Here is a 26,925-nt window from a genome sequence, read left to right on the forward strand (position 1 = left end):
GAAGGGCAATGCCAAAGAGTGTTCAAACTACCGTACAATTGCGCTCATTTCACATGCCAGTAAGGTTATGCTCAAAATCCTACAAGCTATGCTTCAGCAGCATGTGAACCGAGAACTACCGGAAGTACAAGCTGGGTTTCGAAGAGGCAGAGATCAAATCGCCAACATTCGCTGGATCATGGAGAAAGCAAGAGAATTCCAGAAAAACGTCTATTTCTGCTTCATTGACTACGCTAATGCCTTTGATTGTGTGGATCACAACAAACTGTGGCAAATTCTTCAAGAGATGGGAGTACCAGACCACCTTACCTGTCTCCTGAGAAACCTGTACGAGGGACAAGAAGCAACAGTATGAATCGGACATGGAACAACCGATTGGTTCAAAATTGGGAAAGGAGTACGATAAGGCTGCATATTGTCGCCCTGCTTATTTATATGCAGAGTACATCATGAGAAACGCCGGGTTGGATGAATCACAGATCGGAATTAAGATCGCTGGGAGAATTATCAACAACCTCAGATACGCAGATGATACCACCCTAATGGCAGAAAGGGAAGAGGATCTAAAGAGCCTCTTGTTGAGGGTGAAAGTGGAGAGTGCAAAAGCTGGTTTGAAACTCAACATTAACAAAACTAAGATCATGGCACTTGGCCCCATCACTTCCTGGCATATAGAAGGGGAAGAAATGGAAGCAGTGACAGATTTTATTTTCTTAGGCTCCAAGATCACTGCAGATGGTGACCGTAGCCATGAAATTAAAAGATGCTTGCTCCTTTGGAGGAAAGCTATGGAAACCTAGACAGCATAGTAAGAAGCAGAGACATCACCTTGCCGACAAAGATTCGTATAATCAAAGCTATGGTTTTCCCAGTAGCAACGTATGGCTGTGAGAGCTGAACTGTAAGGAAGGCTGAGCGCCGAAGAATTGATGCTTTCGAACTGTGGTGCTGCAAGGAGGTCAAATCAGTCCATCCTAAAGGAAATCAACCCTGAGTGCTCATTGGAAGGACAGATACCGTAGCTGAAGCTCAAATATTTTGGCCCCCTAATGCGAAGAGAAACCTCCCTGGAAAAGACCCTGATGCTGGGAAAGATAGAAGGCAAAAGGAGAAGGGGACGGCAGAGGATGAGATGGCTAGCTAGCATCACTGATGCAATGAATATGAATTTGAGCACACTCCGGGAAAAAGCGGAGGACAGGAAGGCCTGGCGTGCTATGGTCCATGGGGTCACGAAGAGTCAGACACAACTTAATGACTGAACAACAACAGCAGCTCCCAACATTCCCCACCAGCACAAGCCTTGCTGGCTGGGGATAATGGGAGCTGTACTCCCAACCGATCTGGTAGGTGCCAGGTTAGGGAAGGCTGTATTATAGTACATATAGTTAAACAGATGAATTCTAATGTACTAATACATTCGGTTAACATTAAAACAATGAAGAGAAGTTGTTCCAGAGAAATATGATTGTTCACTTGCTTAGTTAGTGTGTGTGTGTGTGTGTGTGTGTGTGAGAGAGATACAAGATTAGTCTCTTCAACTCAAACCGCTTTTTTCTGCTCAACTTTCCATATTTGTAGCCATAATCCTGTGAGCTACTGCAAAAGCAAATTAGCTTGTAAAACCAAGGAGTATAGGGTCTCATTGACCTGGTTCGCACAACATGACAGCCCACTGTAGCTTAATATACCTGTGGGGGCTGATGCGTCATGCGGGGCACCCACAGGCACCATTTTCCCATGGCATCCACAGGTGCCCAGCTTGCTGTGGCTTGTCTTGTTGTGCAAACCCAAGCAGCAGGGGTTGTTTGAGGCTTATACCCTGTGCTCTTGCTGTGGGACCTGGCCCACGCATGAGCTAAGCAGCAGTGCTTCAGTCTTTTAGTACAAAATTGGAAGTGTAAGAAATTGTGCTCTGAAAATTAATAATGATGTAGTGTAAAAGAATGTCAAGGTGATGTTGCCCCTCCAACCATCTAGACTAGTCTTTCCCCAACCTGGTGCCCTCCAGATGTATTAGACTATTGTCTGCAGCCAGCATGTCTTGGGGATGATCAGAGTTGTAATCCAACACATCTGGAGGGCACCAGGTTGAGGAATGCTGATATAGACTAGTCTATATCACCTCTCACGTCCTCCTATCCTTCCCATCTGCAGTACAAGCGAGTCAAGGACCAAAGCGTACGTGCACATCACATAAACTGAAAAATCAGTGGGCATCGGATGAGAACTCCTCCTCACTGTCTTATGCAAGCGTGCCCTTTCATTATTGTCATTCCTTTAATTTCACTGTATTGTAGAAATTGTCAGCTTATAGAGTGCATGCTTACCCTCTTGTTGAATTTTTAGCCTCTTACTAGGATTCTGAGAATCCAAGATGTTTTTGGCCGGGGTGGCAAAGGGTGGAAGAATTGATGCTTGTGGTTGCTGTGATGCATTTGGGCCCAAATTATTCTGGAAAATGAGATGATCTGAGACATGATGGGATCACATCCTGACCACTTGGTGTGTCTTTTTGATCCAACTCTGGTTATCTCCTTTTAATGTAAGCTGCTCCATGCACGACCATAGCTTCTTCTTTGTGGTCTCTGTGCATCACACATATGTCCTCTGTGCCTGCATGGAGCCTCTTTCGGGAAACTTCTATAACTGAGGAAAACATTTTTGGCAGAAAGCTTCCCCCACCGTTCACTGTGCATATCCCAGTGGGTTCCCAGCCATTCCCTCAGTTCTCTTTCTACCGCCTTGTTGAAAGGACGCCTCATTGGGACTTCTTGTTTCTTTCTGCTTTTGCTGAGGCAGTTAGGAGTTTTTTCTTCTTCCTTTTCTTTTTCTTCCTTGTTTGTCTTCTTTCTTTTTTACAAAAAAAAAAGGGGGGTATGTAGGTAGCTTTTTGTATCTTTCAGATCTTCAATCGCTGTTTGGTGACGCATGGCCGTTAAGGCCCCTTTTTGTAAGTGTGTTCAGTGCAGCAGTAAACAACCCCTCACTGACAGGCATTCTCTTTGCTTGTTTTGCCTGGGGGAGTTTCATGTGATGGGAACCTGCCAGCCTTGTATGAATTTTACTAAACAAACTGAGCGCCATGGATCAGACCGCTTAAAAGCAATCTTGTGGAAGAAAGCTTTGGAAGCCATTGACTCAGTGAGTGCACTCAAAGACTTCTGCCCCTCAGCCCCAGTTGTTGGCGGAGAAAGTTCAGTCTTCATCTATGGAGCGGACCAGTCTCTGACTCTAGCCACAGGTTGAACTGATCCACCCACTCTAGGCAGATCTTTTAACAGTGTCTACAGTGAAAAAGCTCTTTAAAAAGGCAACGGCTCCAAGGGCACCTAAATTGTTGACTGAGGTCCCTAAGAAGAAGAAAAAGAAGGACCACTCTATGGGACTTTCTCCTTCTCAGGCTGCAGATCAGTGCCAGATTTCGATTCCACCGCCTCCACCACTTTTGGACTCTCCAATACCAAGAGCTCCATCAGTTTCTCTGTAGGTACCAAGAGCATCCTCGGTATAATTGCCTGAGCCACTACACATGGCATTGACATTGGAGGGCGAAATCAGAGAAGTGTCACCACCAATTGCTTTCCATGGTTCGCCACCTCAAATATAGTGGTCTCCTCCAATAACGAGAGTGCACTTATATAGGGATGCCTCACCAGATTCCTTTCGTTCTGAGAAATAGGGTATTCCCTACCATGACCGCTATGAGAGAGATGTTGACTACAGATTCTGTTCACCAGTACGCAACTGGGACGGATATGGTGACTGGTTGTTTCCGCCCAAAATGCCCTATTAAAATGATGAATGGCATTATCATCGGGATGCTTTCTATGAGCGGACAAGATATTTAGGAGCAACGTCCCCTTGGTACCATTTGGCACCTTCAGCTACAGTTTCCAGGCTGCCACGAGAGGACTCCTTTTTGCCTCCTCCAGCAATACCAGTGTGCTGGACTTCTTTGAGTAGACACATGCAGCCTACAATAAGACCGTTGGCTCCACTAGTTTCTGAGAATGTGGGATCGATTTCATCTCACCCTCTACCACATCTGCCTATCTCCACACCTAAGGAGAAGTATCAGGAGCAAGGGGCAGCTTTATCCCCGCAGTCCAGTGAGGACTGCCTTTCAGACTCAACATCTGTATCCTTAATACTGCCCACAGACAATGCTGTGGGAGTGCGTGAAGGAGCTTCACCATCAGAGGATCTTTACCATTTCACTGAACAAATACTAAGGTTGGCACAGTCATTAGGAACTGAGACCCAACAACCAGCTGAGAAGTTACAAGACCCGGTTTTTGATGTAGGGTACACAGAGGTTTCGGCTCATTCATTTTCGTCCTACACTGGTTCAAACCATTAAGGAATCCTGGAAAGCTCCTTCTTCAATGGCTCCCACGTCAAAATGTTTAGAATTCCTCCACAAGGGGGGAGAGAAGGACACAGGGTTCTTATTCATGCATCCACTGCCAAATTCTATTATAGTAGAATCGTCACAAGGAAAGTCTCAAAAAATTCATGCTTCGCTGGCTGATAAGGAAGGTCGCAGGTTAGATTTACTAGGCAGGAGGGTATATCCCTTGTCTGCGCTCGGCCTCCATGTGGCTAACTATCAGGCCACAATGTTAAGCTATCAACTTTTCTTGTGGGAAAAGATTGGATCTTTGTGTAATTATCTCCCAGAAGATCAGAGAGAGCTTGCCTGACTTTTCCAGAGCGAAGCGGCAAAGTTGTCTCAACAACAGATCAATACCAGTCATCACCAAGCCGATTGTGATGCAAAGGCGATGGTGGGAGCAGTAGCCCTTCGCAGACATGCCTGGCTCCGATCTGCTGGCTTAACACTGGAGGCACGATCATGGATAGAAGACCTCCCTTTTGTTGGGAAGGGCGTCTTTAATTGTAAGACTGATGAGGCGATGGACGCCATTCAAAAGGCAAAGAACACTGCAAAAAAGATGGGAATTTCACAGCAGTAGCACAACAGCCATTCAGGCAGACGGTTTAGACAACAGCAATTCCATCAACCATGCCAATATCAGGATAAGACGCCTAAGTTTTATCAGCAATGGCCTCAGAAAAAACAACACCCTGCTAACCATTTTTGCCAGCCACGTTCCAAGGGGGACAATTCCTGTAAACGACAGCATTGACTTAGCCCTACATCGGAATCGCCTTGACACTGCGCCACCTGTTTTTGGCTTTCTCCTATGTTGTTTTCTGCCATGTTAGATGACTGTCACATGAGACAAATGGTTCCTCGACATCATCCAATTTGGATACCGTATAGAGTTCAAAGTCCTCCTCTCTGTACCATCCATGTTACACCAACTGCAGAGATTCTAAAGCTGGAGACAGCTATGCTTTTGGTGAAGGGAGCTATCAAAAGAATTATACTTTACCAAACGAGGAATGGATTTTTTCATTACTTTACAGTACCGAGAAGAGATGGAGGACTTCATCCCATTCTGGATCACAGAGGCCTCAATAACTTCATCAGGACACGAAAATTTCGAATGACTACTTTAGCCACTGTTATCCCTTTCCTTCGCCAAAGGGTATGGTTTGCTCTGGTGGACTTCAAAGATACCTACTTCCACATTGCCATCAGGGAAGATTTTCAGAACTACCTTCGTTTTGTGATTGAAGATCAGATGTTCCAGTTCACAGTTCTTCCCTTCAGCTTGGCGACCTCATCTCATGTCTTCACGAAATGCATGGCAGAAGGCTATGCATACATTCGCACTTGAGGCATCGAGGTTTATCCGTACATCCAAACACTATCTTACTCAAGCAGTTCTATTTGTCAGAAACCTATTGGATTCATTAGGTCTAATAATAAACAAAGACAAGTCCAGATTGGAACACACTCAAGTGATCCCCTTCATTGGTGCAATGTTGGATGCAACAACCATGAGGCCTTTCTTACCCTGGAACAGACGTTGAACTTTAATAGAGTGGGCTCAAAAAATTTGTCATTTCTGCAGGACATGGGCCTTTCAAATCCAGTGGCTGTTGGGTATAATGGCATTGACACTTTATGTCATAGCTTGGGTGAGACTCCACATGAGGTGCCTGCAAAGTTGGTTCCTGAGAGTTTTTGACCCCACTGCCAGCACTCGCAGAGTGCGGTTAGTAGTACCAGGTGATGTAGCAAGCAGCTTGATTTGGTGGATGCAACCAAACAGCCTTACAGCAGGTATACCATTCACACCAATGCCTCCGTCTATTGTCTTGGTGACCGATGCATCTCAGCTAGGATGGGGAGACCATTGTGGTTCCCTGCAGATTCCAGGTCTTTGGCGAGACACAACAGAGTGCTACATATCAACGCACTGGAACTCTTGGAAGTGAGGAAAGCACTTCAATCTTTCAAGACTCACCTTTCTCACAGGCACGTTCAGGAACTAACAGACAATGCCACGGTGTTGTGGTATCTGAACAAACAGGGAGGAACTCATTCCCCGGGCCTCATGGACATGACTGTCGAACTTCTCAACTGGGCAGTCAAAAGAGGAATTACACTCACAGCCCTTCACATCCCAGGGAAGGACAACGATCTGACAGACTCTCTAAGCAGGACTTATCAGATGTCACACGAAGGGCAGCTGTCTCGTCCCCTCCTTAGCTGTCCTTTTGCCCCTCCTCTTCCAGAAATGGGGCAAACCACAGACGGATCTCTTCGCTACCAGTCAGAACACAGTACATAACAACTTTTGCTCCAGAGGAGCCCTGGGCAACGGATCGCTAGGGGATGTGTTTCAGGTTCACTGGTCAGAAGATCTCTTCTACATTCCCTCCCCCCCCCCATTTCCTCTGAGTTCCAAGGTACTGCAAAAGATTCGGATGGACAGCACAGACTGTATCCTGATAACACCTTGTTGGCCGAGGCATCCATGGTTTTCTCCTCTACTCAGTCTGGTGAACATGAGATACGTATGGCTGCTGTTGACTCAATGCTATTGATCAAGAATCACAGTTGCGTCTGTCATCCAGATCTCGACACCCTGTGTCTCACAGCATGGAGACTTTGGTCAAATTAGCTGGTCTGCCAGCAGAGCTTCAAACAGTGTTAGACACAGCTCTCAAACCATCTACAAGATGGGCATATGACAGTAAGTGGAAGAGTTTCTCCAATTTGGCATCTTCTCATGGCCTCGATCCCTACTCTGCATCATTACCAGGTGTACTTACGTTTCTCCACAGCCTTTTTCAAAGAGGATTGGAATTAGCCTCGATTAAAGTCTACGTAGCTGCTATTTCGGCATTTCATCTTCCTGTGGATGGTTTGACAATGTTTATGCACACAGTGGTACATCAGCTTTTGCGAAGTCTAAAAAATTTAGTTCCTCCAACTTGAGTTTTCGTCCCAGAATGGAGTTTATCTGCTGTTTTGAAGATCTTGACTTGGAAGCCATTTGAATCTTTGACTATGATTGATCTCTGACTTCTTTCTTGGAAGGTGGCGTTTCTAATAGCCATAACTACTGCACGAAGGGCGAGTGAGTTGTATGCCCTTTGTATAGATGCACCATACCTTATTTTTCATAGAGAAAGGTGATGTTAAGATCAGACCCATCCTTCTTACCTAAGGTTGTGCCTGATTTCCATGTAAATCATGACATTGTTCTTCCAACCTTTTTCTAGTACCGTCCTCACAGTTGGAGACAGTGCTCCATACTTTAGATATATGTTGGGTGCTGGCATTTTACAAGGCCAGGACAGAATCATTTCGTAATTCCCAAAGACTTTTTGTTTGTTATGGAGGATCTAAGGAGGGGTTTCAGGTTTCCTCACAGAGGCTTGCCTCTTGGATTGTGCCTGCTATACAGCTAGCCTATGAACTTGCAGGATTGAAGCTCGACAATCCCATTAAGGCACATTCCACTAGAAGCGTGTCCACTTCCGCTGCGTTCAGTAGGGGAGTGTCGATACCGGACTTATGTAGAGCTGTGATGTGGTTGAGGCCATCAACTTTCATCTTGCATTATAGGCTGGATGTTTGGGCAAGGGAGGATTGCAGTCTTGGCCGTGTAGTCCTATCACTGATCCTCCAATAGGACATGACAGCAATCCTACCCACTTCTGGTAAGTCAGCTTGTTAATCGCCCATATGTGTGATGCACAGAGACCATGAAGAAGAAATGCAGGTTAGTTACCTGTAACTATAGTTCTTCGAGTGGTCATCTGTGCAGTCACACAACCCACCCACCATCCCCATGTCAGTGTCGATGTCACTATTGCTGTTGATGTCGGAGTGAGATAGTTCCGTCGGTAATGAGGCTATTAGTCGGTCTCAAGGAACGGACAGAGCCCATATGTGTAAATGCACAGATGACCACTCGAAGAACTACAGTTAACAGGTAAGCAACCTGCCTTGGTGTTTTATTTATAAGGCCAGAGAAAGATTCATAGATCTGTCATTAGTTGGGGCTTGATCAAGGGTTGCAGTGTTTTTCACCTCTGTTTTATCATTTTTCCATATTATTTCAGCTGCTTCCATATATTTTCTTCCTCTTCCCTCCCCGTTCCTTTTTCCTTGTGTGTAGCATCATCTTAGATTGTAAGCCTGCAGGCAGGGAGTGTCTTGTTTTACTGAATATATGTAAGCCTCTCTGTGAGCTTTTTCGCCAAGGAATGGAATAAAATACTTTACAAAAATAAATATAGCATTATCAGATGGATCAGTTATAGGTGATAAGTGAGTTTAGCTTTTCTTCTCAGATCTTTTTATTGGAGAGAACTACTTTTGACAATGCAGCGATGCTTCAGTGAATGTTGGTGGTTCCTAACTTTTTGACAGGGCGGTGTGTATTATACCATTTGTTTTGTCAAAGACTTATTTAGGTTTTTAAATTCCATGTTTTTCTTCTTAATCTTGGAAAGATTTTCCAGCGTTTTGGATCAGATTTTAATAAAAACATGCATCTATATGTTTTGTTTTGTTCTATTCTGTTTAGCTTCTGTTTCTGACGTTTCTAGCTGCTTTGTCCTCTTAGAAATAGATGCATGTGAGGTCATTTACAGTGCAGTCCTGTACATGTGTACTCAGAAGTAAGCCCCATTGACTTCAATGGGACTTTCTCCCAGGTAAGTGTATATATAGGATTGCAGCCTTAACGTTGGCTTATAGTGTTAGAATCTATTGCTTATATAATAATTGAGACATTTAATTTAATAACTTGTTAGGTTTATACTAACAAGTAGTAAAACGAATTGGGTAGATAATATATTTCAAGATATGAAGCGAACAGATTAGAGTCTTTAGAAACAAATTCCAGAAGAGTAGCTGTGATAATCTGTGGCAACCGAAACAGTGTCTCGTAGGTTATGCCGCAAACTTGCTGGCCTTTAAGGGGCCATAAAATTATTTGATGTTGATCAGGAAAGAACTTTCAAGGTATGTCAAACCTGCCTTTATTTCACCTGAGTCCCATTTCAGTTAAGCATTCTTTTGCATACATATGATGACAGAGGCTCTGCCCTGTTCTTAGGCCCTGCCCTGTTGTGGTTTCATGATGGGTTGGTTGTGTTTTTATCTTGTGTAAGCTTCTTTGTTATGGAAAGGCATTATAAAGGTACTGAATGATTAAAAAATAGACCATCGACTAAGATTTCTTTAATTGGATGGTAGACCTAATCAGTACCAGTTTAGAGTTTTTTCTTTACCCCTCAGCTCCAAAAACTCAAAAGCGAAGTCAAAAATGTAAGTGAAGAATTTTTCCCTTATTGCTATATGTTCATTGGCTACATTTTGATTTACTTGTTACATTTGTATTCTGCCTTTTGTCCAAGGAACTTATATCAACATTTTAACCTTGCAACAGCCCTGCAGGAAATGCTCCGGTAAGATATTGTAATTTGTCCTGGGCTACCTAGTGAATTTCATAACCACATAGGGATTTGATTTGAAATTTCCCAAACCCAGTACAACAATAAAACCTTACCTTGTTTAAAACCATGTATTGTAACAAATCATCAGAACAAAAGAGGCAATGAACATCTTGAAACAAACACAAAAACCCAACAACACCCATTCAGACATGTGGAACAAAGATTAAAATGACCTTGACAATAAAGAGGCTGTTACTTAAAATAGGAAACTTTTCTGAAGTAGGGTGTAATTTAGTTTTCTAATCTGATTATATGGATGGCCTGCCATTAGTAGCAGAACTGATGGTACTGTTTTACTTGCAAATCCTTATTATTTCAAATTTAAACACAAGTTGATGGGTGCCTCATAAATATTAGCTGAGTGGTATGCAATGCAAACTTGTAAATCCTAGAATATGAGGGAAGTTGCATGGAAACATAGTTTCAGGCAGGCATCCTATGGCTGAAGAGTGACTTTGCCTCAGTCAAAGGACTTGTGCTTAGTCCAGGGATCAACAGACGGTAGATCTCCAGATGTTTGGGACTCCAGCACGTAGAAGTCCCTGCCAACATGGCCAGTGGTTGGGAATGCTGGGAGTCAAAGTCCAAAACATCTGGAGATCTGCTTTCTGCCTACCCCTGGCTTAGCCTACTGGAATGTTTGACTTTTGTTCTTCGAACAATAGAAACCATGTCTTATTACAAAGTTTGCACAGTTTTGAAAAATTTGCCATGTAGCATGGAAAGCTCCTGCAGAGGAAGAAAAAAAAATCATAAAGTCTCCCTTGAGCTCATAAACTAGTTTTAGTTCTTTGACTCCTAGCCTCTGATGGTTTTTAATAACTTGCTAAAAAACTTTAAAGTCCTTAACATTTTTTGTTTTAATCCCACAAATTTATTCAATAGGCAAATCTGTTTTCACCTGTAACACATATACTCTATCTTGATTTTTAAACAGACACCAAATCCCACTGCAAGTGAGTTTATTCCTAAAGGAGGATCAACCTCCCGACTCAGTAATATGTCGCAGTCAAATATATCTACCTTCTCTCAAGCCTTGTTCTCTCATCCTTCCATGGGAGGTCCTGCAAATGCTGGGCTAGCTCCAGGTAAGCTTAGGGTATTTTATTTGCACTAGATTATGAACCTCAGCAGAACTAGTGAAGCTTATTACGTCTAGAAATTAACATAAATTTTCATAATCTCAGTTATATGAAGGGTTTAAATTGTAGTCGTTTTAGATGGTTGCAATCAGTTTGGGACCTACACCTTTAATACAGCTCTTACAGCATTAAAGGTTTCCTGCTTTGACTTGGCATTACCAAGTGATGGGAGGGCCTTGTTTTAACTTGTAGGGTTTCTTAGAGGTAAAAATGCTCGTATTTCTCCATGGAAGAAAACTGGCTTGCTTTTGAAAATGGATATATATTAGTGCTATTTGGCACATTGTAATTTCAATTTGCAGCTCTAATTTAAAAGATGTCTTAAAATAAATAGTTTTAAGAATACTTAAAAAACTGCTATTAAAATGTGTTATCTGAAAGGCTGATTCAAGGTTTAAAAGCAATAGAGTGGCCTGCTCACACTACGTAACAGCCCACCATGGGTCATTTAACCCACAGTGAGGCTGCCATGTTGCATATCCAGCTCCTGCTCAGGGGTGTCGTGACGTGCGAACCCAGTGAGCATGTGTTATACAAAGAGGTTGTTTAAGCCTCGCCTAACCTATGCTCACTGGGTTCACACGACATGACAATACCTGAGTGGAGGTTGGGTATGCAAAGTGGATCTGTGCCATGTCATGCAAAGCAAATACCAAGTTACGGAAATGCTTGAACTAGTTTAAATACCTTTAAGTCAGAAAAGCTGACTTGTATGTATTTTGGGCACTTACAAGCAAAGTACTCCTATGCTATGGGTGGGAAACTATTGGCCTACAATTCCCATCAGCCCAAGCCAGCACAACGAGTGGTTATGGAAGTTGGTAAGGGATGATGGAAGTTATAAGCCAAAACATCTGGAAGGCCACAAGTTGCCTTCCTCTGTCCTAAGCAAAACTATGGAGAAGGTCACTGAAGGAGTGTGTTGGAAGTGAGATGCAGGCATTTATGAGGGAGTAGGTCTTGCTGCTGACAAAAACAAATCATACATTATTTAAACAGTTAAATCAGAAATGTGAAAAAGTCATGTGTGAGCTTGAAGAACCTAAAATAGTAGAACCATCCATGAACTCTGAATAACATGACTGTTTGGCACTATAGCCTGGAAAGGAGTGATAGCAGATGAATGTACCATATTTCCCAGTTTCATGGATGGTTCTCATTTATTGGAAGCTGCCTTACACTAGGTGAAGCCATTTGTCCACCTAGCTCGTACAATTCTGACTAGCAGCAGCTCTCCAGGGCCTGTGGCAGAGGTCCTTTACATCACCTGCTACCGGATTCTTTTAACTAGGTTGAATCTTGGACCTTCTGCATGCAACGCATGTGCTCTACCACTGAGTTATGGTGCCTCGCCTGAATTTTCTCTGCCATGTGAGCAGATTCAGTTGGATAATAAAATCTTAATTTATATTTAGTCATAGTTATAGGTCACATTTGTGGTCATAGAAACCTAGTCTGCTCACAACATTTCCAGTTCCCAGATTTGAGGAAGGGAGTGGTGATAACTAAACAGTTTTAAGTTTGTAATATGTACAATTCTGTAGTTGGTACATGGAGTAGTGTGTGTTGGTTCATACATTTTTCATGCTGCAAAACAACTGCCCTACTTTCTAGTGGATAGAAAAATTATCTTCATTTGCAGGCTTGGGGCAGCCAGCAATATAGATATTTTTGAAGGAGGTTTGTTTTTAGATATATCTTAGGGAAGCAAACTGCCATCTTAAAGCAACATGGAGTAACTGGGGACTGAGAAGGAAGACTAAACCTGAGGCTTTGATCATGAGTAATTCTCCTGAAAATATCAAGCTGCCTTATGTAAAGTCCACTAGCTAACCTAATGCTACTCTGGCCATAGCAATCCAGGATCATGGATGGGGGCCTTTCTCAGCCCTGCTGCCTGATCTCCTTTTAACTGGAGATGCCATAGATTGAACCTGGAAGTTTTTCATGCAAAGGATATGCTCTGCCACTGTGTTATGGCTTTTTCCATGTGCTTTCTCCCCCCACCCCTTTTCTGGGGGCTGTCCTTTATGCCTCTGTTTGGTTTTTCAGGCACATTGAGGGATAGAGGGATGCTTTGGCACAAGAGAAGTGAAATGCCTCTGTGAATACCACACATGCTGTTTTGGATGGTGGCCATTTTGGAGAAACTACAACTGCAGCATGTTCTTTGACATTTAAACACTGCTTAGTGAAGTAATGTTACAATTACAGTAAACATTAAAAGTTTACAATAAAGTAATTAACAAAATGTGGTTGCACATTTCCATTATTTGTTTCAGTACTGGGTAAACAATATATAGTTGTAAAAAAAAATGGTCTTGTCACTTTCTGACTTTAGTATAGTTAGTCAGTTTCCATAGTATTTGCAAGGCAATTGATTTTTAAAATGTATCCTTTATATAAGGGTTTCAGTGTATACATTCATTGCAGTTTTAATGTCTTTAATTAGCTTTATAATATTTTCTGAGTTAGAACAATGCAACCATATATGCCTACAATGTGCTGGTCTGCAGAAACCACAGCTGTAGTCTGAAAGAAGTGTCTAAAGAAAACTATGGTACTGTCAGCAGCTTACTTGATCCTTTTACTTGTCACAGCAAAGCAGTGAACCACATTTAGATGGAGATATGCCTTGAATTGCTCTCAAATGTTTATAAATATTTGCTACTGTTAGTTTTCTGTCACCCCTTGGGCACACTAACTTTCTTTGTCAGTTGATATATTTGTGGCTAACCATTTTATTTGAATTTTACATGTGGACTGAAGTCTTCAGTAATTGAGAAACTTCCAAACAACTTGTTCACCTGTCCTAAATCTGTTCTGTTTTTATCTGCGGGGGAATTAGTAGTTTTTTCAAGCATTAGAGTTCATTGTGGAACAAATGCCTTTTTCTTGCCTTTTTACCTGCAAGTCTTCCCCCCCCCCCTTTTATGTTTTCATAAGGAATGTCACTGTCAGCGGGATCTTCTCCCCTTCATTCCCCTAAAATTACTCCTCACACGTCTCCTGCTCCTAGACGAAGAAGTCATACACCAAACCCAGCAAATTATATGGTGCCTACTAGTGCCTCTACACCGGTTACTAATGCTGTCTCCCAGCCCCCAGCTACTGGCCAGGTGATTCAGAAGGAAACTGTGGGAGGCACAACCTATTTCTATACTGATACAACTCCAGCACCTCTAACTGGAATGGTAAGGTTTTAGCTTTGTTTATGAAGGTATTTTTTCAGTTATGTTTGTCGATCAGTAGTAACATTCAGTATGGTAATATACCATATCTTCAATCGTTATTAAAGCTTGACTATTAACTTGACTACTATCGCCAAATTTAATTTAAACTGGGTTCCTTTTCTGTCCCCCAAATGTTCTTAGGGCATGTAAACACATGGATAAAGGAGAAGATGGCTGCAGTCCATCACAATAAACCATCGCTCACCCAGGCTTGTTCTCATCACAACAAATCTTAGTTTTTCATGACATCCAACCACAGCCACTGTTGCTTCCTCTTAAAATGTTCTGTTGGGTTTTGCAGTTATTCTCTCCAAGGGTTACATGGGGAGAGGTCATAGCTTAGTGGTAGACCACATACTTGGCCTGCAGGAAGACCTAAGTTCAATTCCTGACATATCTCCATATCTTTCCCAAGTAACAGGGAAAAGAGATCTGCCTGAGACCATGGAGAGCTGCTGGCAGTCGGAGTAGATGGTAGTAGGCTAGATGGACCAATGTCAGACTCAGTAGAAGGCAATTCCATATTTTCTGAAGAACCGCTCATGAGGAAGTAGCCCAGCCTGCTATGGTGAAAGAGTAAATATGGGAATAAGCTCTTTATTCATGGGATGAAGAACACAGACTGTGTCGCACAGATCTGGGAGCCTAGGCAAGGTGACAGTGGAGATTGCCTCCATGTCAGCTTGCATGTGCAGTTGTGTCATTCTTCTACTTTAAGGGCTGCTGTTCCCCTAAAGAACTAGGTTTGTCCTCTGAGAATGTGTCATAGCTTGAGCAATGAGGGGAGCTAAGAGCATAATTTGGCTAACTACATGTATGATTTGGGTAGTTTGCCATTCAGATACTTGCATGGGAATACTTGGTACTTGTGTAAAATAGCCTGCTCTGTTTATTCCTACTCCATTTATTTATTAATAAATGTTAATATCCCTATCTACCCATATACTGTGGTCAGCATCTGAGCCCTCTTCCATGTGCCTCCTCCAAGGGAGTCTTGGAGGGTGGCAAAAAGGGAGAGGGCTTTCTCAGTGGTGGCCCCTCAACTGTGGAATGCTCTCCCCTCTGAGGTCTGCCTGGTGCCAAATTTGCCATGTTTTCACCACCAGCTTAAGACTGACCTCTACTCCCAGGCTGTTGGGCGGATTAGAAATGAAAATAAATGAAATGAATTATTATTGTTGTTGTTGTTGTTGTTGATTACATTTCTATATCACCCAGTAGCCAAAGCTCTCTGGGCCATTTACAAAAGATTATACAGTACCTCAAAGGCTCATCCCTTTGTGGTATGCCTTCTGTGGAAGCACTTCAAAGGGCATTAAAAAGATTTAATAATTCCAAACTTTTAAAATTCTAAAAATAATTTGTTTCTAATTTGATCTTCAATAGGTATTCCCAAATTACCACATTTATCCTCCAACTGCACCTCATGTTGCTTACATGCAGCCAAAAGCTAATGCACCTTCCTTCTTTATGGCAGATGAACTCCGACAGGTAAGTTCTTTTTAGAATGTAGCACAATTGTAACAGATTTTATTAATAAAATATATATGCTACCTTTCTATATGGCCAACACTGCACTATAAAAACAACAATATGCATTTCTGAGGAGGCAGATGAGATGCAAGTTAACAGGCAAAATAGGTATGTTCAAGATGAAATGTCTGTGTTTGAGATACATATTCCCTTAAGTTGCAGTCACAAACATACTTATCTGGAAGTAAGTCCCATTGAACTCAATGCAGCTTACTTCTGAGTAGACGTGTTACATTAAGGGCACAATTTTATGCATGTTGAGACAGAAACAAGTCCTACAACTCCCCGGATTCCCCAGCTAGGACCTTTTTCTATCTCAGTGTGCATAGGATTGCACCTTGAATTTTAGGATAGAGACCTTAGAACACAGTTTTAACACACTGTAGTGTACACACACACACACACACACACACACACAATGTGTTCTTTATAGGAAACTATACTTGAGAAGGAACATGTTGCAGTACACAGGAGTTAATCCATATTTTAACACACCTCACAACTAGGGCTGATGTCAGGTTTGGCAGGGCCTTTTGCACACCCACCCACTCACCCTGCCCCCACCCCCTCTGGTGTGATGGGTTCCCCTTTCAGGTAGGTGCAGCAGCAAAAACCCCAGTCTAGCCAGTAAGTGCTGCTGCTGGCACCCATCACACGAGCTCCAGGGCTGGACCTGGTTGGCTCTACCTGACATATTGGGGCATGGTTGAGTTGTCCTGAGGGTTCAGGCTGCTGGCAGTTGCCTGACGTTGTTGACCCCTGATGCTAGGCCTGCTCACAACATTATGTGGCTTTCAATCAGTTAACTAAAGTAATTTGTTGAATCTGAATAGAAACGCTAAAATAAACATTTACTTACTTACAGGTTTTCTCTGGCATTCTTAAACCTGCATAGAGATACTTCTTTGTGAAAATACCTCTGGGCCTATTCACAGTGGATATGACTTTTGGACAGCTGCCTCATGGCAGAAGTCTATGCCAAAACTATTCTTGTCAATGGGTTCACCATGGACTGCATTTCCCCACCACTACATGTCTAGCAAGTCTGACTTTTAAGGTTTCTTGGACACACAGTGATGGAAGAGCATACACAATGAATCTTTTTAATGCAACATATTTTTGTGGTTCTTTACTACAAGGTGACTTTTTGAAAGCCACCCATTGTATAGAAAATATGTTAAAGAAACCCAGTACCATGTCTCTTCTCTTTCCGCATTCTTACTTGTCTTTAGGGTAGGGCACTCAGCATATTTGTTGTTGGCATGATAGTTTAAAATATCAGGTCTCTTCCTGCACCGTTGCACCACGGGGGGTTGGGGAGGGGGTAAGGAAAGCAGCATTGGTGCTGGGGGAAACACAGGCAGGGTTGTGGAATCCTTGGTGGGGGGCAGTGTGTGTGTGGGAGAATCCTGAGGCGGTGTGGTAAGATCCCCAGGGTGTGGCGGAGGGCTGGTGGAGAGAAAAGAGGCAGAGAAAGAGAAAACAGCCAAAAGGAGAGAGAGAAGCAGCAAGTCAGAGCCAGAGAGAAAAGCCAGAAAAAGTAGAAGAGAGATCACCCATGCACACAGCTCGCATGCAAACCTATGCACAGAGAGAAGGGAGTGGGGAGCTCCTAAGTTCTTGTGATTGGCCATGGCACCCTTGCCATTTTGTCATGATACCCAGGACACTTTCTCAAAATTTCAAATGTGTCCACAAGTCCAGAAAGGTTGGACACTCCTGTTTTAGGGCTTTCCTAGGGTTACTCTTCCAGCCATATTCAAAGGTGTGTGGCCTTTAGACAAGGCTAGGATTTCTTCTTCTGTAAAGCGGTAAGTCCTGATAGTTTGAGGCCTTCTCTAGGTCTGTTTCTTTGATTTACCAAAAAAGTATATAAAAAAGCAAACTAGGACTGCTTTGGTCAACTTGGTGGACAATCTACACAGGGAACTGTACAGTGGGAGTTTTGCCTCTGTTGGTTCTGCTGGCCTCTCAGTGGCTCTCGATACCATCATCCATGGTCTCCTTCAGGAATGGGACTTGGAGGTTCTGTTCTACAATGGCTGCAATCCTCCTTGGAGAGTCAATTCCAGAAGATGTTGCTGGAGGCTCCTGTTCAGCACTGTGGCTGTTGGCCTATGGTGTCCATGTTTCCATCTTGCCCCCTTGCTATTTAGCATATACAGTCAGGGCCAGAAATATTGGAACAAGGATAACTGTTTCAGCAGTTGGCCTCTGTATACCACCCCACTGGAGCTGAAAGGAGACACACCCAGATGGGAGCAAAGTCAGGACTTTCAGCTGTAATTCAAGGGATTTGACAAAAGTGGGGCACTACCCATTCAGGAAGTACAGCCAGTGGCATACCCCCCCCCCCAATCGTTGGTGGCTCATAAGTAATGGAACAAACCAACATCATTTCAAACTTAAGGATCGCCTTTAATACCTGGATGAAAATCCTTTGCAGTCAATGACTGCCTGAAGTCTGGAACCCATGGACATGACCAAATGCTGAGTTTACTCCCTCGAGATGCTTTGCCAGGCCTTTACTGCAGCTGCCTTCAGCTGCTGCTTGTTTGTGGGTCTCTCTGCCTTCAGTCTTGTCTTTAGTAAGTGAAAAGCATGCTCTATTGGGTTGAGATCAGGTGACTGACTTTGGCATTGAAGAACATTCCACTTCTTTGCCTCAAGAAACTCTTGGGTATGTATGTATGTATGTATGTATTTATTTGTTTCACTTATATCCCGCCTTTTTTCCTCTTTAAGGAACTCAAGGCGGTGTACATAATCCTCCTCCTCTCCATTTTAGCCTCACAACAACAACCCTGTGAGGTAGGTTGGGCTGAGAGTCTGTGACTGGCCCAAAGTCACCCATTGAGCTTCCATGGCTGAGTGGGGACTAGAACCCGGATCTCCCGACTCCTAGTCCAACACTCTAGCCACTACACCACACTGGCTTTTGCTGTATGTTTTGGGTCATTATCCATCTGCAATATGAAGTGTCGTCCTATCAGTTTGGCAGCATTCGGCTGAATCTGTGCAGAAAGTATAGCCCTATACACTTCAGAACTCATCCTACTGCTTTTCTCAGCAGTTAGGTCATCAATAAACACCAGTGACCCAGTTCCATTGGCAGCCATACATGCCCATGCCATAACACTGCCTCCACCATGTTTGACAGATGATGTGGTATGCTTTGGATCATGAGCTGTTCCTTTCCTTCTCCATACTTTTCTCTTCCCATCATTCTGGTACAAGTTAATCTTGGTCTCATCAGTCCAAAGGATCTTATTCCAGAACTGGGCACGCTTTTTTAGGTGTTTGCTTGCAAAGGCTAATCTGGCCTGTCTGTTCTTGAGCGTTACCAGTGGTTTGCACCTTGTTGTGAAGCCTCTGTATTTACATTCATAAAGCCTTCTCTTGACTGTAAATGTTGACAATGACATGCCCACCTCCTCAAGAGCGTTCTTGACCTGGCTAGATGTTGTGAAAGGGTTCCTCTTCACCATGAGCTGAATTCTGTGGTCATCCACTTTAGTTGTCTTCCATAGTCTTCCAGGCCTTTTGCTGTTGCTGAGCTTGCCAGTTAATTCCTTCTTTTTCAGGATGTTCCAAACTGTTGTGTTGGCCACTCCCACTATTTTTGCTATCTCTCTGATGGATTTATTTTGTTTCCTCAGCCTAATGATGGCCTCCTTCACTCGTATGGACACCTCTTTGGACCTCATGTTGGGAGTTCCAGTGAACAGCTACCAAATGCAAATGTAACACTCAGAACCACCTCCAGGCCTTTTATCTGCTTGATTGGTCATGGGGTACCCAGGAAACAGGCCACACCTGGCTGTGCAGCTGCTTGTCAGCCATTCGTTCCATTACTTATGAGCCACCAATGATGGGTGTGTGTGTATGCCACTGGCTGTACTTCCTGAATGGGTAGTGCCCCACTTTTGTCAAACAAAATTACAGCTGAAAGTCCTGGCTTTGCTCCCATCTGGGTGTGTTTCCTTTCAACTTCAGTGGGGTGGTGTACAGAGGCCAACTGCTGAAACAGTTATCCTTGTTCCAATATTTCTGGCCCTGACTGTACATGAAACTGCTGGGAGAAGTCATCCAGAGTTTTGGAGTTCAGTGCCACCAGTTTCTTGATGACACCAAGTCTATCATGTCCATCAAATTCTAAGGAAGCTGTTCTTGTTCTAAATCAGTGTCTTATGTCATTTAAGGACGGGATGAGGGAGAACAAATTGAAGACAGAGAATCTAGAGAGGACAGAGGTGCTCCTGGTTAGTTGAAAGGCAGATCAGGGAATAGGGATTCAACTTGTGCTAGATGGCGTTACACTACCCTTGAAGACTTGGCTTTGCAGTGTGGATATATTTCTGGATCCAGCCCAGAACCTGAATGTCCCAGTTTGGCAGTGACCAGGAGTGCATTTTCACAGCTCAGGCTAGTGCCAACTGTGCCCATTCTTGGAGGTGTCTGATCTGTCCACAGTAGCACATGCCTTAGTTACATCCTATTTGGAGTACTATAACAGGCTCTTTGTGGGGCTGTCTTTGAAAAGTGTTTGGAAACTTCAGCTAGTCCAGAATGCTGCAGCCAGACCGTTAACATGTGTAGGGAGTGTACGACTCCCTTGTTACAACAACTTCACTGACTACTCGTTTGTTTCAAGTCATAATTCAAAGGGCTGATTGTGACCTATAAAGCCCTATAAAATTTGGTACCAGGCTATTTGAAAGACAGCATTCTGCAATACAAGCCTGCCTGGGTTTTAAGACCCTTTCAGAAGGCCCTTCTCCCTGTCCCATCACCATCGGAGGCACATTTAGTGAGGATGCAGGAGTGGGCCTTCTCAGTGGCTGCTCCCAGGCTCTGGAACTCCCTGCTGAGGAAGGCTAGGTTGGCTCCATTTTTGTTGTCTGCTGGGAGGCAAATATGTTCTTATTCAGGCAGGATTTTGGCATTTAAGCTTGTCTGCTGTTGATGTGGGCTTTAATTGTTTGGGTGCTGTTTATTTCTTTTTTTGTTGTGTTTTTAATTGATTTGTTTTTATGTTATGCTTTAGTTAAGACTTTGTTTTAATCCTTATTGTGTTATTGATGCCTGCTTTGAGCACCATTTTTAGTGAAAAGGCAGGATATAAATGTAAGAAATTAAATAAATAATAAATATAACTTCATTCTTTTATCTGAAAGACTGCAAAATATGTTCCTTACAGGAGCTGATCAACAGACACTTAATTACGATGGCTCAGATAGATCAAGCAGATATGCCTGGTAAGTAACTAAACAGTCCAGATTTTAAATTGGATTTTTGAACTGTTCTTTTGCTTGTTTCAGCTTTGGAACTCTACTAAATTTTTCATATAATTATTAAAGCAAAACTATTTTTGATGCAGTATTAAGTGTAATCAAGCTTAATCTACATATTGGTCCCTCCTGATACAAAAGATTACAAAATTATTTCTTTGCTATTAACTTTTCCTTTCCATTTATTTATTTTTTAGCAGCACTCAACACAAACTTTAGTTTCTCTTTAAATCTTTTGTCTTCAAAGAGTTTGATTTCACTGACTGGAACAAAATTAGGCTAGGCCCTGACCCAGTTTGCATGATTAAACAACCCACAGTTTGTTAACCATGGGTTGTTTGGGAGTGCGTATGAGCATGCTGGTTTCCAACTGTTTGCCTACTTCCACTTTGATAAAGAACCCGCCCCATTCCCATGTTCTTCTCTGTGATGACAGAACCTGGAAGTCTGCTTCGTTGAGGGAGAAACAACCCAGAGTTTTAACTCAAGAACAAACCATGGGCTGATACTACAAGTTGTCTCACCAAAGTGGTCATGATAAAATTATAATTTTGTTGCAGTTCTCTAAACAGCAGTGTGTGTATTGTTTTGACATCTAATTGATCTTTTCTATATCTGCAATAACTGTTTTCTTCATAATTTAAAGTAGTGTCTAATGTATTTCTGTAAACTGGTTTAGCTGTCCCAACAGAAGTTGACAGCTACCACAGCCTTTTCCCTTTAGAACCACTGCCACCACCCAATCGGATACAGAAAACAAGCAACTTTGGGTACATAACATCATGCTACAAAGCTGTAAATAGCAAAGATGATCTGCCATATTGCCTTCGGAGGATACATGGTGAGGGAAATCCTAAGTTGTCATCTTTTAAAATTTCAGTGCTACCAGTGCTTAAGTCTAAAACACTTGTGCTTTTTTGTGTATAAATCACAAGTTGGATTTCAAATTGAATCATTCCTTTAAAATAAGAAACAGGAATTTGGCCCAACTAACAATCAACAGCGTGGGTTATGAACAAATAAATACATTTTGTTTTTGGTATGTCTCTGTTGGTGGCAGCTCAGTGTTTCGGAAGAAATGTGAGGATTCCATTAAAAGTCTGAGAATCTTTTGAAGTATGAATGATTTTTTCTTTCTCAGGTTTTCGTCTTGTTAACACAAAGTGCATGGTATTGGTTGACATGTGGAAAAAAATCCAGCACTCAAATATCGTAACATTGCGAGAAGTATTCACCACTAAAGCATTTGGAGAACACTGTAAGTTTCTGATTTTAAGATGTTGGCCAATTGTATTGGAAGACTTGCATCAATTGCATACCTAATTCTCACCTCGGACTCTTTTTGAAAAGCTCTTGTGTTTGCATACGACTTCCACGCTGGAGGAGAGACTATGATGAGCAGACACTTCAATGACCCTAGTGCTGATGCCTATTTCACAAAAAGGAAGTGGGGTAAGGCCAGCAAACAAAAACGTTTTTTTTTTTCAGTAGAGAATAATTAGGGAATGACTATTGAAATCTCATAAAATTTATTTATACATAGTTTTTTGCCATATAGGTTCCTTGAGGTGTTTAATTTATATGTTTAATCTTGCTTGTTGCTTATCAGTTCATCCTGCTCTGTTTGATTCTGCAGTTTATGGTGTATGCACATTGGGCTACCAGTAATGCTGTGTTACTACACGAACTGTTTGTAGTCCTTCATATGTCCAGTTCTAGATGGGGACTAAGAGTAAGCCAGTTCTGTACTGGAAATCTTTTAGATTTCAGTTGCACCTTCTGTGTGTGTCTATCTTGTCTCTCCTGTTCTCTTTATTTCTCTTTATTTCTGTGGACCTTATAGGTAGCAAGTCTGCATTCAGTACAGTTGGAAGAAATTGAGAGATCTAGGCTCATTCTTCTGAAATGGACGTGCGTTTGAATAGGTCAGAAGTAGTCAAGATTGGATTATTGTAATGCACTCTATATGGGGCTACTGTTAGACCTGGTCCGGAAGTTGCAGGTGGTGCAGATTGCAGCTGCAAAGCTACTAACAGGAGCTTTTTTTCAACAGCACGTTGCATCTCTGCTAAAAGAACTGCACTGGCTACCATTACAGTACCAGGCCAAGTTTAAAGTTCTGTTGTTAACACACAAAGCTCTAAACAACTTGGGACCATGTTACCTTAGGGATTGCTTCACCCCTTGTCCCTGTCAGGACCTTGCAGTCCTCAGGAGGAATACTTCTGATGGTGCCACATGCTCCTGAGGTTCACCTCGGTAGTATTTGTAACAGAGTGTTTGGTCTTGTAGCAACCACCCTCTGGGACATGCTCTCTGACATTAAGCAGGTGTCTTCCATTCTAACCTTCAGACATCTGCTCAAGGCCCACGTCTTCATGCAGGCCTTCCCTGAGGGTAACCCAGCCAGTATAGTTGTAGTTGACCAGTAATTGTTTTATTGTACTTTTATTGTTCTAGTTTATGGTTTTATCATTTTTGTTAACTGCTTTGATAGTTCACTGGAAAGTGGTATATAAATTTGTGAAATAAATGAAGTGAACTAGTGCATGCCATTCTGCACTATTTAGTCATCTATCTATCTGTCTGTCTGTCTATCTGTCTGTCTGTCTGTCTATCTATCTTCTCTTTCTCTCATACACACACACACACACACACACACACGCACAAGAGAGAGCATTGTGAGGGTGCAGATGAACCCTTCAAATGGTTGTATTTTTACTGGCAAATCATTCATAACATTATTGATGGCACTTGCAATGGTGGAACACAAATAAAAAAAATCTAGGGGAATTTGTAGAACTAGTTCATGGAAATGGAGACTTGAAAGATTGTTTGTGTACCATAAGATTGTGTTTGCCATTTGGCTGTATTCTATAACCCACATTTGGCAGCTCAAGGCTTTGTATTTTTTAAGATGTTGTCTCCAGGTGTAATACATACTTCGTGTCCAGGGAACTTCTAATTTAAGAAGCTTTGTCTCTTGTTAGTAAAATTTGTATTTGGCAGTTGAAGGAAGAGAACTGTGGTTACATGGCTGTTTTTGCATGTTTTATTCTGCTATTTCAGTGTGGTTAGCCTTTTTTTGTTTTGCGGTGTCATTTGCTAGCACATTCCAGAATTTTATTGTCAAGGATGTGGTATAAAGTTTTGACAGATGACTTAAGGCATAACAGGTTTGGTTTATTTCTGCATGAAACACCTGCAAACTAGTGGACTGCTTCCTAGTTTAATAGAATTCTTTCTCAATTCTTTCTAGGGGTATACAGTGATTTTTTTAAAGTTGCAATTTGGTATATGTTGAACAAAAGGCTGTGTCTGAGTGATATGGCTATGTTAGCACCAATGAACAGAAAACACACGTGGGAGCAGTTGCCTCCCAAATTAATAGTTTGGCTATTGCTTGATTGAAGCATCTAGATTATCATCTAGATTAGAGGAGATTAACATTTTGTGCTAGAATCATTTGGACTGTGAGATCGGAAAATTGAAAACCTGTTGTCAATTTGCTCTTACCATATTAGTTTGTTTCAGCTATAGGCTACCAAAAATGCAGAATAATAACCATGAAAACATAATATAGGGCAGTACTTCCATATTACATAAAATATGATAAGTATTCCATACAGACCAGGATTTCATAAAAGGTTAATTAGACTGTAAAATTTGTGCAACAAAATTAATTTAAAACTTTAAAAAAGCTTCATCCAAGTGTCAATGCAACTTGTGACTTGGGGGAGAATGATGGGAAGAGGTGGTCTAATGCAAAAAGTAAGTGAAATTTGAGGATAGAAAATAAATTCTGAGCGGTGCAAGAAGTCTCACAATCTGATAGTAGAGGCTGTCATGCTGTTTGCCTGTGTTTTTTCTATACTATTAGCAGACATGATCTTCATATTATTCAGCTCTTCTTCAGAACTATGAGAACTAGTAACTGACCACTTTAATGCCTGCTAGTGCTAACAAATTCTCCACCTTCTGTGCAAGATGGTGTAATTTGGTGAAGTCATAACACAATCCCCACCCCCACTCATGAGGTACATAGGTCATGGCTCAAAAGGGAAGAGGAATCCATGCTTCTGTAAGCCGTTAAAAGAGAGGTACTTAAAGACTTGCTCCAAGCTACTCTCCATGCCTTTTGGAGTGATGATAGAGGAAGGGAGAGAAGGGGCAAATGACTCCAGTCAGAGCTTTCAAAGAGGTTTGGGGTGTCCCTACCCCAAATTTGCATCCTTTGGATCTGTCTGTGTTTCTTTAAACAGACTAGTCTGCATGAGTCACAATCCCCTCCACTCAATGGGCTTATCCCCCACACATACACACCTTGGAAATCTTTTACATTGTGTGCACACACAGCTTCAGGGGGAACCACTCTTGAAAACCACCCCATCTGTTCCTCCATGCTGCCCTTTCTCTTATCAGAACGTGAGACTGTCAGTCACAATCCATGCATACAGACCTGAACTGAGAAATGTTCCATAAACATCCTACATACAAATGTATTATCATTTTGTGTCGGTAGAAGGAGAGCTCTTTCAAACATGTGCTAAGTGAAGACTGCTGGTAAACCACTGTGTGACTCATCCTGTTCCACCTTGAATGTTAAGTGGTCACACGCTATTAGATTCCCTTGAACACGCCAGCCCTTGTTGGTTAGAGCAGGAAGCTGCTTGTCTTCAAACCGGAACACGAGCCTAAACCACTAAAAAGAGGGCAGGGAGAGAGAAGCAGAAATGAAAGCAAGCAACATTTGTTATGCCCCCAGTCTTATTGAAAGCAGCGTATTTTATTTTTTTGGTCAATTTGTAGATGCACTTTTTATTTTACACTACAAACTAAACTGGTTTTCCTACGAGTGCATTGCAGATTGAAGGCAGTAATGCTTGCTTTATAAGTTGCAGTGTTTTATAGGGTATTCCCTCATTTAATACTGCTTGTATATAGATTTTGCAAACAGCCAGTATTTCACTTTCATCAAACTAAAAGTAGAATGCTTGTTCAGGAAGTGCTGTTTCTGAATGCACTCCAGAGGCATGCGCATGCACATCTGTGTGCCCCATCTGAGTTATTTTAATGATATTTGCTTGAACACCCTCAGCCCAACATGATGAACTTAATAAAAAACCTGGAGTTTAAAATGCACTTTGGTTTGCTTAAAGAAAAGCATGGGCGTTGGTGTGGAGAGATAGGTTTGCCCAACAAGGTAGCTTTCCTTTAAAACAGCACTTGCATCAAAACCAAAAACGGTTTTAAAAGTCTGAGTCTAAAGAGCTATTTATGGGAGATGATCTTTCAGTGGAATATTGTTAAATTCCCTTTGTGGGTGATATGCATGATAATGTAAGCCTTGAATCACAGCTCCTACCTTCATTGTGAGTAATTGGCTTCATCATTCGCTGTTCTGTTGTTGACAAACACCTTGACATCAGTCCTTTACTTCAGAAGTCATATTGTATAAATGGGCTATGCTATATCTTTGAAAAACCTTGGAAGTGCTTGAAAGATGATGATAGTTGTAGTATATTAAATTTGTCAGTTGTAGTATATTACATCTGTCCACTTGTCCAGTATTTTCTTAGTGGGGCAGTTGATTCATTGAAAAGCTCTTAAACGTTTATGGTCAAACTTCAGTGATGAAATAAATCTTGCAGGAAGAAATACGTGCAATGTTCTAAATATGTTGAGTCATAGTTCTGTAATGGATTACAAAATAGGCTAGTGTATTTGTGTGTGTTTTTAAAGCATGCCATGGGATTCGGGTTAATTAACTTGGACTCCTTTTTAGTTCTTTATGGCAATGCAGAACACAAAATATTGCTTGTTTCTGGTGGT

At 42.1% G+C, this 26,925-nt stretch overlaps 1 protein-coding gene across 11 annotated transcripts in view; it reads left to right on the forward strand.

The window, feature by feature from the left end:
* The window catches only part of PAN3 (poly(A) specific ribonuclease subunit PAN3), an 88,379-nt gene that overhangs the window by 38,186 nt on the left and 23,268 nt on the right, over positions 1-26,925 (forward strand). For 5 of the 11 annotated variants that reach the window (XR_014789014.1, XM_084842931.1, XM_084842934.1 and 2 more), the window contains 8 exons: positions 10,832-10,982; positions 13,983-14,230; positions 15,656-15,760; positions 19,462-19,545; positions 21,003-21,060; positions 21,773-21,934; positions 22,235-22,351; positions 22,444-22,545. Coding sequence is in view for 10 of the 11 variants with exons in the window: in XM_084842931.1 (XP_084699057.1) it covers positions 10,832-10,982; positions 13,983-14,230; positions 15,656-15,760; positions 19,462-19,545; positions 21,003-21,060; positions 21,773-21,934; positions 22,235-22,351; positions 22,444-22,545 (1,027 nt within the window). In the remaining variant the exon portion in view is untranslated. The remainder of the gene's footprint in view (positions 1-10,831; positions 10,983-13,982; positions 14,231-15,655; positions 15,761-19,461; positions 19,546-21,002; positions 21,061-21,772; positions 21,935-22,234; positions 22,352-22,443; positions 22,546-26,925) is intronic. The other 6 variants (XM_084842932.1, XM_084842937.1, XM_084842936.1 and 3 more) reach the window with 3 other exon arrangements.

This window comes from Heloderma suspectum, chromosome 3, assembly GCF_057233095.1.
Source record: "Heloderma suspectum isolate Gila_16-S chromosome 3, 16-S_ref, whole genome shotgun sequence".
NCBI lineage: Eukaryota > Metazoa > Chordata > Lepidosauria > Squamata > Helodermatidae > Heloderma > Heloderma suspectum.